Raw genomic sequence first — 16672 nt, 5'->3', positions numbered from 1 at the left:
CGTAACTGAACCCAATTTTTAGACAATTGACAGCAATATAATACAATGTTTTACCAAGGATACTTTTAATTTCAAAGATACTATAAATAAAAATGTTAGTTAAAAACATAAATTTAGTGTCTTGAATTTTTTACTAAAAACCACATTAAATTATTTATTTTGATATGTTTAAACAATAATCTAATAACGGTAGTCCGACATATCATACAGTCTGCTTATTTTTCTTATTGTGAATAAAATATGATCACTGGTTTTATTTCATATCTTAAGAAAGAAAGGAAGATTCTCAATTACCTTGTCTTTATTATTGATTTCACATCCTAGGTTATTACATCCACTTTTGAGGAACTGGTGCTGAGTAAGGAAGATGTTACAATGATTGAGAAGGGACTACTTCATGTGGACCTCCAAAACTTAAATTACTTGGGACTGGATAGCTTCAATGATAATGAATCAGATGAATTTCCAGATGTTTTCTTTTCCAAGGTGTCACTACCGAAATTAACGGAGATTCAGCTGGTAGATTGCGCCTTTAAAGATATATTCCGTCCAAAAGGGCCTGACATTGATTATTCCAAAATCCTCTCGCAGCTTAAATATTTGGAGATTAACAAACTACACAACCTCTATTCGATGGGGTTTGAGCACCTCTGGATGGCCCCCCTTCTTGAAATGCTAGAAACGTTGAAGGTTTCGGAATGCAACTTGTTGAAAAATTTGGCAGCATCATCTGCCGTGTCTTTCTTCTATCTCACTCAACTGAAGGTAGAGAATTGCGCAAGATTGAAATATTTGTTCAAATCTTCAACTGCCAAAAGTTTGGGTGCACTGCGAGAATTGTCCATTACCAAGTGTGAATTATTGGAGGTAGTAGTGGCTCATGAAGAGGGAGATAAACCAGAAGATATGATACTATTAAGTAAGCTTGGTACTTTGTCTCTCAACGAGTTACCAAAACTTGAAAGCTTTTACACGGGGAATTCAACTTTGTATTTCCCAGGGCTATGTAGTAGTTTATTGTGCACGATCACTAAGTGCAATAAGATGAAGACTTTCTCTCATGGCGACGTGCTACCCAAGTTTATGCAAGGGAAAATAGATGAAGACCCTTGGCATGGTGATCTGAATGCCGCAGTCCAGAAACACTTTCAGAAAGCAAGCATTATCACAACTACTTACCCCTGGACTTATATGTGAGTGTTTATATCAAATGATGTGCTGAATTAGTTAATTCTAAGAAAAGATCTTTTTCAAAATATCTTATAGAAAAGTAAAAGTAATTTTATGTTCGGATATCTTATACAAAAAGATCTTTTTATTTATCAATTATGTTTGGGTATAACCATATAAAAATACTTTTTTGTTTATTTATTACGTGAAAAATATCTTTCTTTAAAGAAAAAAATCTTTTAGGGCTTGTTTGGGTGAACTTCTAAAAAAAAATCTTTTTTCGAGTTATCTTTTTTTAAAAGATCTTATGCAAAAATAAAAATAATTTTATGTTTGGATATCTCGTACAAAAAGATCTTTTTATCTATCAATTATGTTTGGGTATAACGATATAAGAGTACTTTGGATATCTCGTACAAAAAGATCGTGAAAAACATATTTTTTTTAAGGAAAAAGATCTTTTAAAAAAGATGTAAATTACAGTTTCTCAAAAAAAATAATTTTTTTATTTTTCTAGTGCTTTTACTTTTACTACTAGAAATTTGCCAAACACGCTAAAAAAATAAAAAAGATATATTTTAATGAAAAAAGATTTTTTTTATCAAAATAATGACGTCCAAACAAACACTTAAAAAAATGTTTTTTTTTTTCGAATGTTTTTACTTTTACTACTAAAAATTTACAAAACAGACTAAAAAATAAAAAAAATCTTTTTTTGTTAACTTAACGGCATCCAAACAAGCACTTAATGCGCTCATTTTGGGTGTTTTCCTCTTGATTATATCTTGGGTCATTTTCTTATTTGGTAAATCTTTTTTTGTTAACTTAACAGCACCCAAACAAGCATTTAATGCGCTCATTTTGGGTGTTTTCCTCTTGATTATATCTTGGGTCATTTTCTTATTTGGTATGTAGTGATGAACGGTTTGGAATCACTTTATATGTACTGAATGGAATTTTTACCTAAGACATGGTGCATTCTTCCCAACCCCTCGTACTAGACGAATTGTAGTGGTTTACTATTAGAAGGTAAACAAACCAGAAAAATTGATAAGCTTTTTAACCCCAAAAAAAAAGAGAAGAAAAGAAAGCAGGGCTTTATTTCTTTAAAAAGAAATGGTTATTTTTCATTTCGTTAATATTCTTATATGTCTAGGCAAGTCTGTTTGGATAAAACAAGAAAAAAAAAAAAGAGAGAAAAAAGAAAAGAGATCAGAGAAGTGTACCCTTTTTATAATGAGAAAAAGAGAAGGCAATACACAGTTTGTATCATTTCACCATTTAACAATAGTCCTTTTGTGAAACGATAATAATTTGTTTCAGGGACTTGTTGCCTACTGAGAGAAGCTTATTGTTGCTTTCATTCATCACGCTGGCCCAGAGTGCTAATAGTACACTCAAGAAGAAACAGCGCAGAACACTTGAATTGCCAGTGAGTACGGTAATTTTCCTGCTATTTTCGCCCTCAATTTTATGAAAATAAGGAAATGAAAAAAGTACATAGATATATAGCATATATAACAAGTTAATTTTGTGAAATAGAAAGGCTCAAGTTTGACATAATATAATAGGTACAATTTTATTTTTGCCTGAATTGCATCTGGCACAATAGTAAGGTTGTTGCCTTGCATTTCAGCCCTTTTCTTAAGAGAGTGCTTGTAAGAAGATTTGAACACTAACTGAAGAGTCAAGGTTATTGTAGTTTTGTAAACTTATTTGAAAACGCTACTTGATGCCACCTCAGCTCTAAAATATGCTTAGGGTTCTTTTATTTGTGTCTATTTGGGGTGCTACTTAGCTTGTGATTTGTCCATGACTCCATGTTATAACATGAGGTGAATAAGAAATAAAGGAAGGAAAGCTTTCAACTTGTGCTTGAGAGTGAAGTATCATGTTTCTAAGGACTGTATATGTTTGTGATAACAGATAGAACTAGAAAATGTTCAACATAATTGTCTTAATGTCCAATCATTTTGAGCCAAACTAACATAATTATTTCCAAAATTTTCTTTGTGGAGGCTCAGTGTCCCCCGGAATACAATGAGAATGTAACTGGATAGCACCATGGTGGCAACTACTAATGGAAGGATTTTCTTTTTCGGCCGGAGTGTAGTGTGCATGAATAAATTACCTGTGTTTCTGCAGGAAGTGTGAAAGGAATAATCTTGTATTACAGTAGCTAGATGTGTGTGATCTTTTTAATTGCAGAAAGGATTGTCATAAATAAATTGTACCTGTAATTTTACAGGAGGTGTTTATGTTTTTTTTTAGAATAAAGATGATATGTATGTTCACATACATGGAGTTTGTATTGTTTTAAAACTGGAGGTGTGTTTTAATTTCAGCAATAAAGTTCACGTGTTATTTCCTCAACTTATATGTATTCTTTATATTTTGTTGTTGATTTTTTGGGTGTTATTTCCTCAACTTATATGTATTCTTTATATTTTGTTGTTGATTTTTTGGGTTATTTCTTCAGAATTAAAAATGGTTTTCATGAATAAAACTGGGAAAGAGGAGGGTCATCTATTGTACACACCATGCACATACACACAAGTACCAGCAGACAGCACCTTTTTTTTTTAAAAGTAAAGGAGCTCAACACAGTAAGGTGGAGCAACAAAAGAATCAAGACTAAACAATAATAATAAACAATCCATAGTCATCTCCGGCATTGTCATCAACAACCATTTGGATCAACTCTACTCCAATCCTTACAACTCGTAAGCGACCTAGTAATAATTTCTGCATTTCCTGCTTCTTGACTCCTGAAAATTTTATCGTTTCTTTCCATCCATATATGCCAAACAATAGCAAAAAATCCAATAGCCACCTATTACGTTCCTCCTTCCTTACAGTCACTTCTGTTTAGCTTTCAAAATGTTGCTTAATTGTCCCTGGAACAACCCACAATCTGTCATAATCAAACAACCAAGCACACCACACACGCCAAGTAAACTGACAACGAAAAAACAAATGGTGGAGGTCCTCAACATCCTTTTTGCATAAAACACATGCTATCTAGCTGATCAATAACGCCTAACTTTCGTAATCTTTCCTTAGTATTGACTCTACCTTTTTACACCCTTATTCCTCTCATTTCTAGTTCAAGGACTTATTCAGCTTTTTGTTTTAAATTTAAATGAATTTCAGAGTAAATTGTACAAATAAAATAATCTGACCCTAATATTACTCAATTATCTTAAATATAATCTTTTAAAAAATTTATGTAAATCTATCAAAATTGTGTTACAGAGCAATGTTTTATTAGGATTAAAGACATAAATCGTGCTTGAATGCCATGATTTAACTTGGATGAGACTTCTTTATAATTTCATTAGAAGCAACCACAATTTAGGTGGTGGACATGGGCGTCTAAATCATCTATCTATCTATTCTTATTTTTATTTATATAGTTGATACCAATTCTTTGTATATTGGATTTAAGTTATATTTTTTTTCTAATGATGTCACGTATTAACCGATAAACTTTTAGTAAAATATTAAAAAAGATTAAAACCATAACTCCCATATATAATTAATTCATTTATTACGTGTTATTATTCAATGAAAATATAAAATATTAATTAAATATAATAAATATTTACATTAAAAATATCATAATAATAATAATAATATTACCATAATAAATTTGAAATTACAAAATATTCAAATTTCATTATATTTGATCTATTTATATATCGACTTTTATCACTATTATTTCATTTCACAATTTGTAATTTGTCTATAAAAAATATTTATACTAACAAATGAAGAGGAGCTTATCTATTTAGAAATGATTCTCTTAGATGATTACAAAATAAAAATATTTATGGTATTTTTAAAACAAATTTACAAAAAAAAAATTCTTATTACTTTTACTATTTTTTAAAATTTTGCAATATTTTACATATAATTATATTTTAAGATCCTTGTAATTATACTTATTCCAATATGATATTTAAATCAAAGAATCAATTTTGATCATTTTTTAATACTATTTTAAGTTTGTATCACTTGAGACATTGTCTGATAGAGTGGCTTTATAAAAATATTAACAGGTATTATTATTTTATGTTATTTAAATTATTCTTATTAAAAATAACTTTTATATATATATATATATATACACAAGCCAATAAATATTTTAAAAATTTTTATTCTTACTATTATAAATATCATTAAAAACTTGTATACCTTAGGAGAAGAAAAACAAGATGTCAAAGAAAATGATTTTTTTATTTAAATTAAAAAATATAATATTTACCGATTTAAATAAATGTATAAGTATTTACTGAAATACATTTAGAGTCATATCTCTGATGCAGTGGGTGAAACCAAAAATCAAATGTATCTCGGATGCAATGACTCCATTATGTGTAACAGGACTCGCTGGTCATATCTCGGGTGCACCCGAGATATGAACAAGCGAGCATCTTGGATACACTGCATCCAAGATATGCTCATATTTTGACATGGGGCACTACGTCCGAGATACGTGTAAGGAAGCAAAAAAGGGACACTGCATCCGAGATATAGTCAACATCTGATCTTATAAATATATTGTATGCTTTTTTTATGAAAATACTGTAATGTTATAGATGAAAAATGGTCCCATAACAATCGAAGGTAACTAGTGATATAGAAATTATGGTTCATTACACATTAAAAATATTTAATAACAATCAGTACATCAAAGTGACAACATTGGAACAAAAAGACCTAAACCCTAAACTGCATGCGTCATCATGGATCCGAGTGGGGCACATTGGGACACCCACGTCTGGTGTGGCCCTCTCCGCAGCAGAGCCCCATCTCTTCTCCGCACGCTCAATGGCATCTATCTCATTCCGGATCCGAGTGGATACCGGCCTACCCAATGCCTTCCTTCCTCCTCATTCAGGTACCTCTTACCCTCGGTCGACTTGAACCTGGAATTGAAGTTTGATGTCATGTGCCAGATGCAATAAGCATGATATGCTGACAGGGGATGCCATCCACTGTGAGGTGCATTGAGAGCGGCGCGAATGGCCTGTGATCTATTCGATATGATTAGGATTCCTAGATGTGGAGTAACATGTTGTCTCAAATTTGAGAGGAAAAACGACCATGACTCCGTTGTCTCAGACTCCACTAATGAAAAAGTTATAGGAAGAATATTGTTGTTACCGTCTTAAGCCACAGCAATCAAAAGCACGCCCCCGTACTTGCCGTACAGATGTGTTCCGTCTACCGATACAAACGGCTTGCAATGCTTAAACGCTTCAATACATGGAGGAAATGCCCAAAAAACCTTATCAAACTGACTCCACTCTCTATCAACTATCCCCGTTGTAATAAGGGACAACAAGGCATTCGTGGATTGTGCCTAAGAGGCACTCCTGGGAGGCACTCCGTGTTGTAATCCTCCTCGTCCTCAGCGTTCAAAAGATCGTCCAAGTGCATTGCATCCAAGTTCAACGTCTGATAATGCCTAAGAACATCCGACAATCGAGGAATGGCCAAAGGCGGAGGTAGCAGAAACCTACCAATGCTGCCACTGGGAGTCTCCAGCACAAACTCATCCTCTAACACTGCATCACTCGACGACTCGGACCCGGCAACATAGGTGGAATCGCCCTCACTGTCGGAATCATCGGCACTATCATGAGGCTGAGCATAGTGGATTGGTGTCGCCTCGAGCGGCACGACTTCAGGACCCGGAGGAGACAGCCCATCCCTAGCAACTACATCTCGGACCATAGCATACAACTCCATCACATGTTGGGGCATCAGTCGCGCATGTACGTCGAACATGACCCTCACATGCTGATCCCCATCTATCCAGAATAACCGGTTCGTAAATCCACCGTTCAAAAGCGCATACAGAATCTATATGCAATCCTCCCAACCTCCTTTGTTCCTACTCCTCCCATATTACGCAGTGTGATCGTCTTTAGCGCATCCAGGGTATCAACCCGGTAAGTGCGCAGCATCACAGTATTGTCAGACTCAAATATCACTCCTTCATCACCGTGTCTGACTATCCCATTCGGATAAACCACCACAAAAAATATTGATTGTTCTCCATTAGAGCAAAATAGAAAGAAGACAAAGAAAAGAATGGTTTGTGAATTGTGTGAGGAGAGGTATTAGGATGGTCTCTATAAATAGACTTATTGTACAACATATCTTGGGTGCTGAAATTCTAATTATAATCTTGACTATATCTCGGATGCAGTGCCCCTGTTTTGCTTCCTTACACGTATCTCGGATGCAGTGTCCCATGTCAGAATATGAGCATATCTCGGATGCAGTGTATCTGAGATGCTCTCTTGTTACACATAACGGGGTCACTGCATCCGAGATAGGTTTGATTTTATAATCATATCCTAATATTTTATTTATATTTAAAATAAACTAATTTTATAAATGTTTTAATGTATTTTTTATTTATATAAAATATATTAGATATTTTATATTAATAAATTAATAACACATTTTTTTAAATTCATTTAAAATATAAAGATAAAAAATATAATTAGATACACAAACACAATCGTTTAAGAAATAAAGTAACTAAAAATTTAAATAAAGTCAGAATAATATTAACACTGAGTACATCTGAAAAAATATTTATATAATTAATTCTTAAAGTTAATAATTTTCTAAAAATGAGTAATCTCAATTCTCAACAAAAAATATTTCCAATTTTAATTTCCTAATAATCAAATCAAATAATAAAATAATAAAGAGTTATATTCTATCTAAAATGGTGTTGAAACTATTGATAATGTTGTTGTTCTTTTTAAAACCGTTGGTTGTGATGAAGCCATCCTTCAGAGTCTATGAAATTCATACTTGTCATCATATTAACCGTCTCTAAATCTAATTTTGTAATCCAATTTACTCATTTAGAGGTATTAGAACCTGGTCCAAAATTGCCATATTCTGTAAACATAATGTTATTCATGCAAAAAAATTAATATTTTATACGATCGTCCAATCAGAATCATGTGTTTACATAACAATTTAATACATAACTATAATTCTTAAAATATTATGAACTAAGTCTGTAAACCCCGGTTAAATTAGTAGATAATTAGTTAATAAATTATTTTTTAATAAGGAGGATTAGAAATGCGAATATTATATCAAAATAGGGTAGAGCTCATCGAAACGAGAATTTTGACACTAATTTTGAAGAAAACGGTCCAAAAATGGACCGAAAGGACCGAACCGGTTGAACCGGACCCGAACCGGGCTATCGGTCCAACCGGACCAGCCCATTAAAAAGAGCCACGGGCTCTTTTTCCCTCATTTCCTCAAGGACGCAGCTGAGCTCCAGGGAGAGGAAAGGAACGCCGAACCTTTACGGCAAAGTTCCAAATCCCGTAATTCCTCCGTTTGAGCTCCGATCGCCGCACCGTTTGCGGCCACGCGTTCACCGCGTCGAGCTCTACATTTCTGCCGGAACAATTTCACAGGTAACTTGCTATTTCACTCTCAGCTTCATCTTCCCCAATTTTTGAATTTTAAGTGGGAATATTGAATTTCTTTGATTTCTGATGTTTTAGGATCCAATTAGCTTGAGAGAAACGTTCACTCTTGCTTATGTGAAGCTTGGGTAAGGTGAGGATACGATAATTCTATTTTAATTTCATTAAATTTGAGCTTTGAGTATTAAATTGGGTATATATGTATTATGAATGTGTATTAGGTTGAAAATAAATAATTGGAGCTTGAAATTGTGAATACTGGAACTTGGAGGAAGCGGATTAGTTGAGTTTTGAGGGGCTGTTTTGGTTTTGAATAAATAGCTTTGGTCGTTACGTGGAAATCGGCTAAGGTATGGTTTAGGTTTCTTGCATTTAATATATAATGTTCTGTGAAAACTTAGGCTAGATGACCATTGGATAAGTTGGAATGCAGGTGTATGTTTAATGTTTAGTAATTTATCGATGAATATATTTGGTTGAAGTTTATTGGATAATTAGTTTTTAATTTTGGATGGTGAATGTTGTTATGTTAATTTGGAGAGAATTATGGTTGAATGTTATTGTTGATTAACTAATGATTTGGTGAATTATTGATTTGAGGTATAACTATTGTGGAGGTTGTTGTGATAATGAGGTATTTTGTGTTAAAAGCCTAGGATTTGTGAACTATGATCCTTAGTTGAATTTTGGTTGTTGGATTTGAATATTGTATGAGTTTAATTGTTGATTTGAAGTAGATTTATTGTGGTGATTGTTATGATGATGAGGAAGGGTATGTTGAATTGAAAAGAAAGCAGGTTTGGACCCGAAAAGGGTGGCAAAGTCCGAGTTTTAGAGGAGATGCTGCCAAAATTTTATAAAAAATTAGAGATTTTATTTAGATGATTATTTAAAAGAGATTTAGATTTAAAGGTTATATGGTTTGATTTTGGGTTATTAAGATAGTGAGTATGTTTTAAGTTTGAAGTTTGATTCTTAGAAAAGAATGAATTATGTTTTGAATTGAAACTATTGATGGATGGAATGGAAGGTGATATAATGAAGGATAAGGATTGAATATGTTTAATGTATGATGATGAATGAGATGCAATTGGGAATGATGTGGATGTTGATGAATTATAATTGAATTATTTATATGGCTTATGAATTTGAATAATCTGAGATACGAGATTCCCTGGATTAAGTGCCGTGGCTTGCCACCACGTGTACCAGGTTGAAAACTCGATACTCTGTTGACCCTACGACGTAAGTGTGACCGGGCACTACATAAATTCCCGGGAATGTTACCCCATTGAGCAATATTGATTATTTGAGAAAAATCTATGCATAGACTCTTGGGGATGCACGTCGGGGGACAGTCTAAGGACAATTCAGACTTGTCGGGTTGGCTGGATAACCGACAGATGAGCCTCATCAGCCATAGGACAGGCATGCATCATATGCATATTACTTGAATTACTTGCTTGTGCTCTAATTGGGTGTGCCTATCTGTATTTGCCATGCTAAATGTGTATTTGTTACCTGCAGTAGTTGTAACTTTCTTGTGTTTGCCTTTATCTGTTTATTTGTCTGTGAAAATGCATGATGGAATTGGAGGTATGGAGGAATGGCAGTATAGGACTTAGATTTAAGGTTAAGTTAAGTTAGGATTAAATATTTCTAGGAAACCACCTTTTATGGCTTCTGTTTAATACTTTAAGCTCTACAATCTGAGTGTCGGCGTTCTAGGATTGCCTCTGGCATTCCCAGGACCTTATATATTATGTGTGTGGCACCTTTACCATACTGAGAACCTCCGGTTCTCATTCCATACTATGTTGTTAATTTTCAGATGCAGGTCGAGAGGCATCTCGTTAGGCGTCTGGACTCTTGAAGCGGAGTGGTTACTGGGATATTTTGTTATGCTATGATGTATATATATGTACTTAGTTTTCTCTCCGCATGACTTATTCTTTTTGATCCTCTTAGAGGTTTATGGAGAGGCAGGATTGTGTATATGTACTTTTGGGTTTTGGATATGTATGTATATATATGTGTAAATATTCTCCGGCCAGTCTTGACTTCGCAGGCTGAGTTAGGAGCTTGATATTTTGTATCTTTGGCACTCTATTCCTACTTCTGTTATCTTATGTTTGACAGTTACAGTTTTCTTAGCATGCAAGTTAACTCGTTCCTTGAGCGTTGCGCTTTTATCTCGCGATTTTTATTTTCCCTATCCTTCAAGGCTCCTAGCATATTATAACTCTTCTGCTATTATATGTACTTATTTTATTTTAGAGGTCGTAATACCACATCACCTTTGTTTTACGACTTAAGCGTAAAGCTTTGTGTGGTAGGGTGTTACATTAATGGTATCAGAGCCGTTCGTTCCTATAGAGCCTGAAAGACGGACTGATTGTGCTTCTGTGCATTCTCTGTATATGTGTTTATGTGCTATTAGGATATCTGATTGATATATATGGCATAAACGTTTGTGAGCATGCATTTGGAACTTAACGCATTAGACCTGCGATATTGAGACTGATCAACTTAATATCACTTGTTTGGTGTGTATAGGGACCAGATGTCGATCGCGACGCGGTCGCGGGGAGGTAGAGGTAGGACAGGCACCGTTATCCTGTACCCAGGGACTGATCCAGTAGACTTTATGGCTGCCTTGGGAAATATGGCTGCAGCTATGCAGGCAACAGCTGAGGCACTGGGTAATCAGATAATCAGGGTAATCATGGGAAAATAATGATGGAGACGGTCCTATGACACTTGCTACATTTCTGAAAGTTCGCCCTCCGACTTTTAGGGGAACCTCAAATCCAACTGATGCAGATAATTGGATTCAGGCTATGGAAAGGGCGTACAGGCACAACAGGTTCCTGAAGAGCAATGGGTTGAATTTGGGACTTATCAGTTGCAAGGTGAAGCTCAGTATTGGTGGCAGGGAACACGACGTATCCTGCAGCCTGATGGTGCTGCGATTCCTGGGAGGTTTTCCGGACAGAGTTCTATAAGAAATACTTTCCTAATTCAGCTAGAAATGCCAAGGAACTTGAATTATGCAGTTAAAGCAGGGACAAATGACTGTTGCTGAGTATACCAGCAAATTTGAGGAGTTATGTCGCTTTTCTCGTATCTGTCAAGGTGCGCCTGAAGATTTTGCTGAATGGAAGTGTATTAAATATGAGGGAGGTCTTCGGAGCGATATTCTGAGCTTCGTTGCCCCAATGGAGATCAGGGTATTTTCTGATTGGTGAATAAGAGTAGGGTGGCTGAGGATTGTGTGAGGAAGGCGGCAGCAGAGAAAGGGAGTTTGAGGATGCCTTTTCAGAGGCCTTCAGGGAGGAACTTTGCTCGAGAGGTAGGAATTTCAACGTGGAGGTTGTTTCACAGCAGACTCAGGGTCAAGGTAATTACAGAAGGGAAACAATGCTACAAGAAAAAGGGGAAGCAGCCACAGAAGATCTGAATGAGAATGGGAAGTATCACTGGAGTTCCGTGCAGACTAGGACTTGAGTGTGCTATTCTGTGGACAGCCCGGATATAGCCAGTAATGCCCTGAGAAGAATATGAATGGTAGGGTGCAGCAGCCGGGGAGAGTATACAATCTACCATTGGTGCTGAGGGATCTGAGACACTGATTAGAGGTAATTGTGAAATGGCTGGTAAAATCTTAAATGCTTTATTTGATTCAGGAGCAAGTCATTCATTTATTGCATTTGAAAAGGCCCATGAATTAGGATTGAGAATGGTGGTTCTAGGTTATGATTTGAAAGTATATAATGCTACTCATGAAGCTATGGTGACTAGGATAGAATGTCCACAAGTTCCTTTTCGAGTGCAACAGCATGAATTTGTGCATGATTTGATTTGTTTGCCTATGACTGGTCTTGATCTCATTTTGGGATTGGATTGGTTATCCAAGAATCATGTTTTGCTTGATTGTTCTGAGAAGTCAGTACAGTTTATGCCAGAAGGGTCAGAAGCACCGGTTGTGGTGAATAGTTACTATTTGAACTCTATGATAGTAAACTGTCTGGAACCGAATGTCAGGGTATTATGTTATTAACTGCGGGAGTATCAGGTGATGATCAGAGTTTAGAGCAAATTCCCGGTTGTATGTGAATTTCCAGATGTGTTTCCGATGATATTAATGAATTCCCACCTAACCGAGAGGTTGAATTTGCAATTGAGTTGGTACCTGGATCCGGTCCAATTTCAATTACTCTTATAGGATGTCGCCTTTAGAAATGGCTGAACTGAAAGCTCAGCTGGAAGATCTGTTGGTAAGCATTTATCGACCAAGTGTTTCTCGTGGGGAGCGCCAGTGTTACTGGTAAAGAAGAAGGATGGGAGTATGCGGCTGTGTGTCGATTATCGGCAATTGAATAAGATCACTGTGAAGAATAAATATCGTTGCTAGAATCGATGATCTAATGATCAGTTACAGGTGCCGGTGTATTTTCTAAGATTGATTTGCGATCCGGATATCATCAGATAAGGGTTAGAGACGAGGATATTCCGAAAACTGCTTTCAGAACCCGTTATGGTCATTATGAGTATACAGTGATGTCTTCGGGTACTAATGCCCCGGCAGTATTTATGGATTATATGAACAGGATTTTTCGACCGTATCTGGACAAGTTTGTTATTGTCTTCATTGATGACATTCTTGTTTATTCTAAGACTGAAGAGGACATGCTGATCATTTGCGAACTGGTGTGCAAATTCTGAGAGACAGGAAGTTATATGCTAAGCTATCTAAATGTGAGTTCTGGAAGAGTGAAGTGAAGTTTCTCGGCCAGTGGTGAGTAAGCAGGGGAATAGCTGTGGATCCTGCTAAGGTGGAAGCAGTGATGAATTGGGAGCGACCAACTTCAGTGACAGAGACAGGAGTTTCTTTAGGTTTGGCAGGGTATTATCGCAGATTCATTTAGGGATTTTCACAGCTCGCCTTACCTTTAACTAAGTTGACTAGGAAGGATACACCTTTTATCTGGACTTCGGAATGTGAAGAGAGTTCCGGCATTGAAGCACGGTGACTACTGCACCTGTATTGATACCTGAACAAGTGATCGTTTGAAGTGTATTGTGATGCATCTCTGAAAGGGTTGGGGTGTGTTTTGATGCAGCACAGAATGTTGTAGGCATACGCCTCACGGCAGTTAAGGCCGCATGAGATGAACTACCCGACACTGATTTAGAACTTGCTGTTTTGTGTTTGCTTTAAAGATTTGAGCACTACCTAGCGAAGATGTTTTCTCGACCATAGAGTTTGAGTATCTTTTGAGCAAAAGAGTTTGAATTGCTAGATGGAGGTGGAGGAGCTTCTGAAAGATTATGATGAATTGAATTATCATCAGGAAGCGAACGTTGTGGCGACCTTGAGTCGGAATCTGTATGCAGCGATGATGTAGGGAGGAGAGTTACTAAAGCATTTCAAGTTTGAATTTGGATTAGAAGAAGAATTTGGAATTTTGTTGTTGTCAGTTAATTCAAGTGATTTTAAATAGAATTTGAAGGCCATCAAGTAGTGAAGCGTTACGTAAGGTATTACCAGCAGTTGAACAGGGAAAACAGTGGAGAATGTCAAAAGGTCAGGATGGTTTATGGAGGTTCAAGAACCGGATTATTGTGCCTGATGTTGGAGACCTACGACAAAGTATCTTGAAGGAAGCTCACAAGAGCGGGTTTTCAATTCACCCAGGGAGCACTAAAATGTATCAGGATCTGAAAGCGATGTTCTGGTGGCCAGGTATGAAGAATGATGTGGCATTGCATGTATCTAAATGTTTAACGTGTCAGAAGGTTAAGATTGAGCATCAGAGACCATCAGGGACCCTTCAGCCTTTGGAGATTCCACAATGGAAATGGGAGAGTATCGCAATGGATTTTGTGATAGGTTTGCCTAGAACCCGATCTGGTTGTGACGCTATTTGGGTGGTTGTGGATCGACTGACAAAATCAGCTCACTTTCTTCCTATCCGAATAAGTTGCACAATGGAGGAATTGGCTCGAATGTATATCAAAGAGATTGTCAGGTTGCATGGTGTGCCTTCTACTATCATATCTGACAGAGATCCTCGTTTCACATCAAGGTTCTGGGGAGCTTTTCAGCGTACATTTGGGACTCAGTTAAGCTTGAGTACTGCGTATCACCCTCAGACAGATGGTCAGTCAGAAAGAACTATTCAGACCTTGGAAGATATGCTAAGAGCTTGTGTTTTGGACCAACCGGCGAGCTGGGACCGGTATATGCCATTAGTAGAGTTTGCTTATAATAATAGCTATCATGCGAGCATCGGAATGGCTCCATATGAGGCTCTGTATGGCAGGAAATGTCAATCTCCATTGTGTTGGTATGAAACTGGAGAAAGGAGTTTATTAGGGCCTGAGATGATAGCCGAAACGACTGAGCAGATAAAGAAGATTCGTAGTCGAATGCTTATAGCCCAAAGCTGCCAAAAGAGCTATGCTGACCAGAGGCGAAAGCCTTTGGAGTTCGAAGAAGGAGAACATGTCTTTTTGAAAGTTACACCAACCACTGGAGTGGGAAGAGCTATTAAGACCAAGAAACTGAATCCCCGTTATATTGGACCGTTTGAGATTCTGAAAAGAATTGGACCAGTGGCTTATAGAATTGCCTTACCGCCATACCTTTCGAATTTGCACGATGTATTTCATGTATCACAGCTTCGGAAGTATACTCCTGATGCAAGTCATGTTCTAGAACCAGAACCAATTCAAGTGAGAGAAGATCTAACACTCCCAGTAATTCCGGTGAGGATTGATGACACCAGTGTTAAACGATTACGAGGAAGGGAAGTATCATTGGTAAAAGTAGCTTGGAGACGAGCTGGTATCGAGGAACATACCTGGGAACTCGAATCAGATATGCGAAAGGACTATCCACATCTCTTTTCAGGTAACTATATTTGAATTTTGAGGGCAAAATTCTTTATTAGGTGGGTAGAATGTAAACCCCGGTTAAATTAGTAGATAATTAGTTAATAAATTATTTTTTAATAAGGAGGATTAGAAATGCGAATATTATATCAAAATAGGGTAGAGCTCATCGAAACGAGAATTTTGACACTAATTTTGAAGAAAACGGTCCAAAAATGGACCGAAAGGACCGAACCGGTTGAACCGGACCCGAACCGGGCTATCGGTCCAACGGACCAGCCCATTAAAAAGAGCCACGGGCTCTTTTTCCCTCATTTCCTCAAGGACGCAGCTGAGCTCCAGGGAGAGGAAAGGAACGCCGAACCTTTACGGCAAAGTTCCAAATCCCGTAATTCCTCCGTTCGAGCTCCGATCGCCGCACCGTTTGCGGCACGCGTTCACCGCGTCGAGCTCTACATTTCTGCGGAACAATTTCATAGGTAACTTGCTATTTCACTCTCAGCTTCATCTTCCCCCAATTTTCGAATTTTAAGTGGGAATATTGAATTTCTTTGATTTCTGATGTTTTAGGATCCAATTAGCTTGAGAGAAACGTTCACTCTTGCTTATGTGAAGCTTGGGTAAGGTGAGGATACGATAATTCTATTTTAATTTCATTAAATTTGAGCTTTGAGTATTAAATTGGGTATATATGTATTATGAATGTGTATTAGGTTGAAAATAAATAATTGGAGCTTGAAATTGTGAATACTGGAACTTGGAGGAAGCGGATTAGTTGAGTTTTGAGGGGCTGTTTTGGTTTTGAATAAATAGCTTTGGTCGTTACGTGGAAATCGGCTAAGGTATGGTTTAGGTTTCTTGCATTTAATATATAATGTTCTGTGAAAACTTAGGCTAGATGACCATTGGATAAGTTGGAATGCAGGTGTATGTTTAATGTTTAGTAATTTATCGATGAATATATTTGGTTGAAGTTTATTGGATAATTAGTTTTTAATTTTGGATGGTGAATGTTGTTATGTTAATTTGGAGAGAATTATGGTTGAATGTTATTGTTGATTAACTAATGATTTGGTGAATTATTGATTTGAGGTATAACTATTGTGGAGGTTGTTGTGATAATGAGG

General features: G+C 36.4%; 1 protein-coding gene and 1 long non-coding RNA gene across 5 annotated transcripts; both read left to right on the top strand.

Annotated features, from left to right (window-relative positions):
• The first annotated feature begins 164 nt into the window (after positions 1–164).
• Positions 165–3543, top strand: LOC114924858 (uncharacterized). Of its 4 annotated transcripts, none has more exons than XM_029290570.2 (3): positions 165–1193; positions 2494–2602; positions 3195–3543. In XM_029290570.2, exons 1-3 carry the CDS (start codon positions 376–378, stop codon positions 3228–3230), a joined length of 963 nt encoding a protein of 320 aa, XP_029146403.1. In that variant the 5' UTR covers positions 165–375; the 3' UTR covers positions 3231–3543. The 4 variants fall into 4 exon arrangements, with proteins under 4 accessions (XP_029146403.1, XP_029146402.1, XP_029146401.1 ...); XM_029290569.2 differs by having other exon boundaries at positions 3189–3543; XM_029290568.2 differs by having other exon boundaries at positions 2494–2611.
• A 4925-nt stretch (positions 3544–8468) lies between these two features.
• On the top strand, positions 8469–10840 carry LOC140176969 (uncharacterized). Its single transcript, XR_011868295.1, has 4 exons — positions 8469–8636; positions 8727–8781; positions 8870–8998; positions 10480–10840. It is a non-coding gene; the product is annotated as an uncharacterized lncRNA (long non-coding RNA).
• Positions 10841–16672: the final 5832 nt, after the last annotated feature.

The sequence above is a fragment of the Arachis hypogaea genome, chromosome 12, assembly GCF_003086295.3.
Source record: "Arachis hypogaea cultivar Tifrunner chromosome 12, arahy.Tifrunner.gnm2.J5K5, whole genome shotgun sequence".
Lineage (NCBI taxonomy): Eukaryota > Viridiplantae > Streptophyta > Magnoliopsida > Fabales > Fabaceae > Arachis > Arachis hypogaea.
The sequence above is the reverse complement of the archived record's forward strand: the minus strand, read 5'-3'. Positions and strand labels throughout refer to the sequence as shown.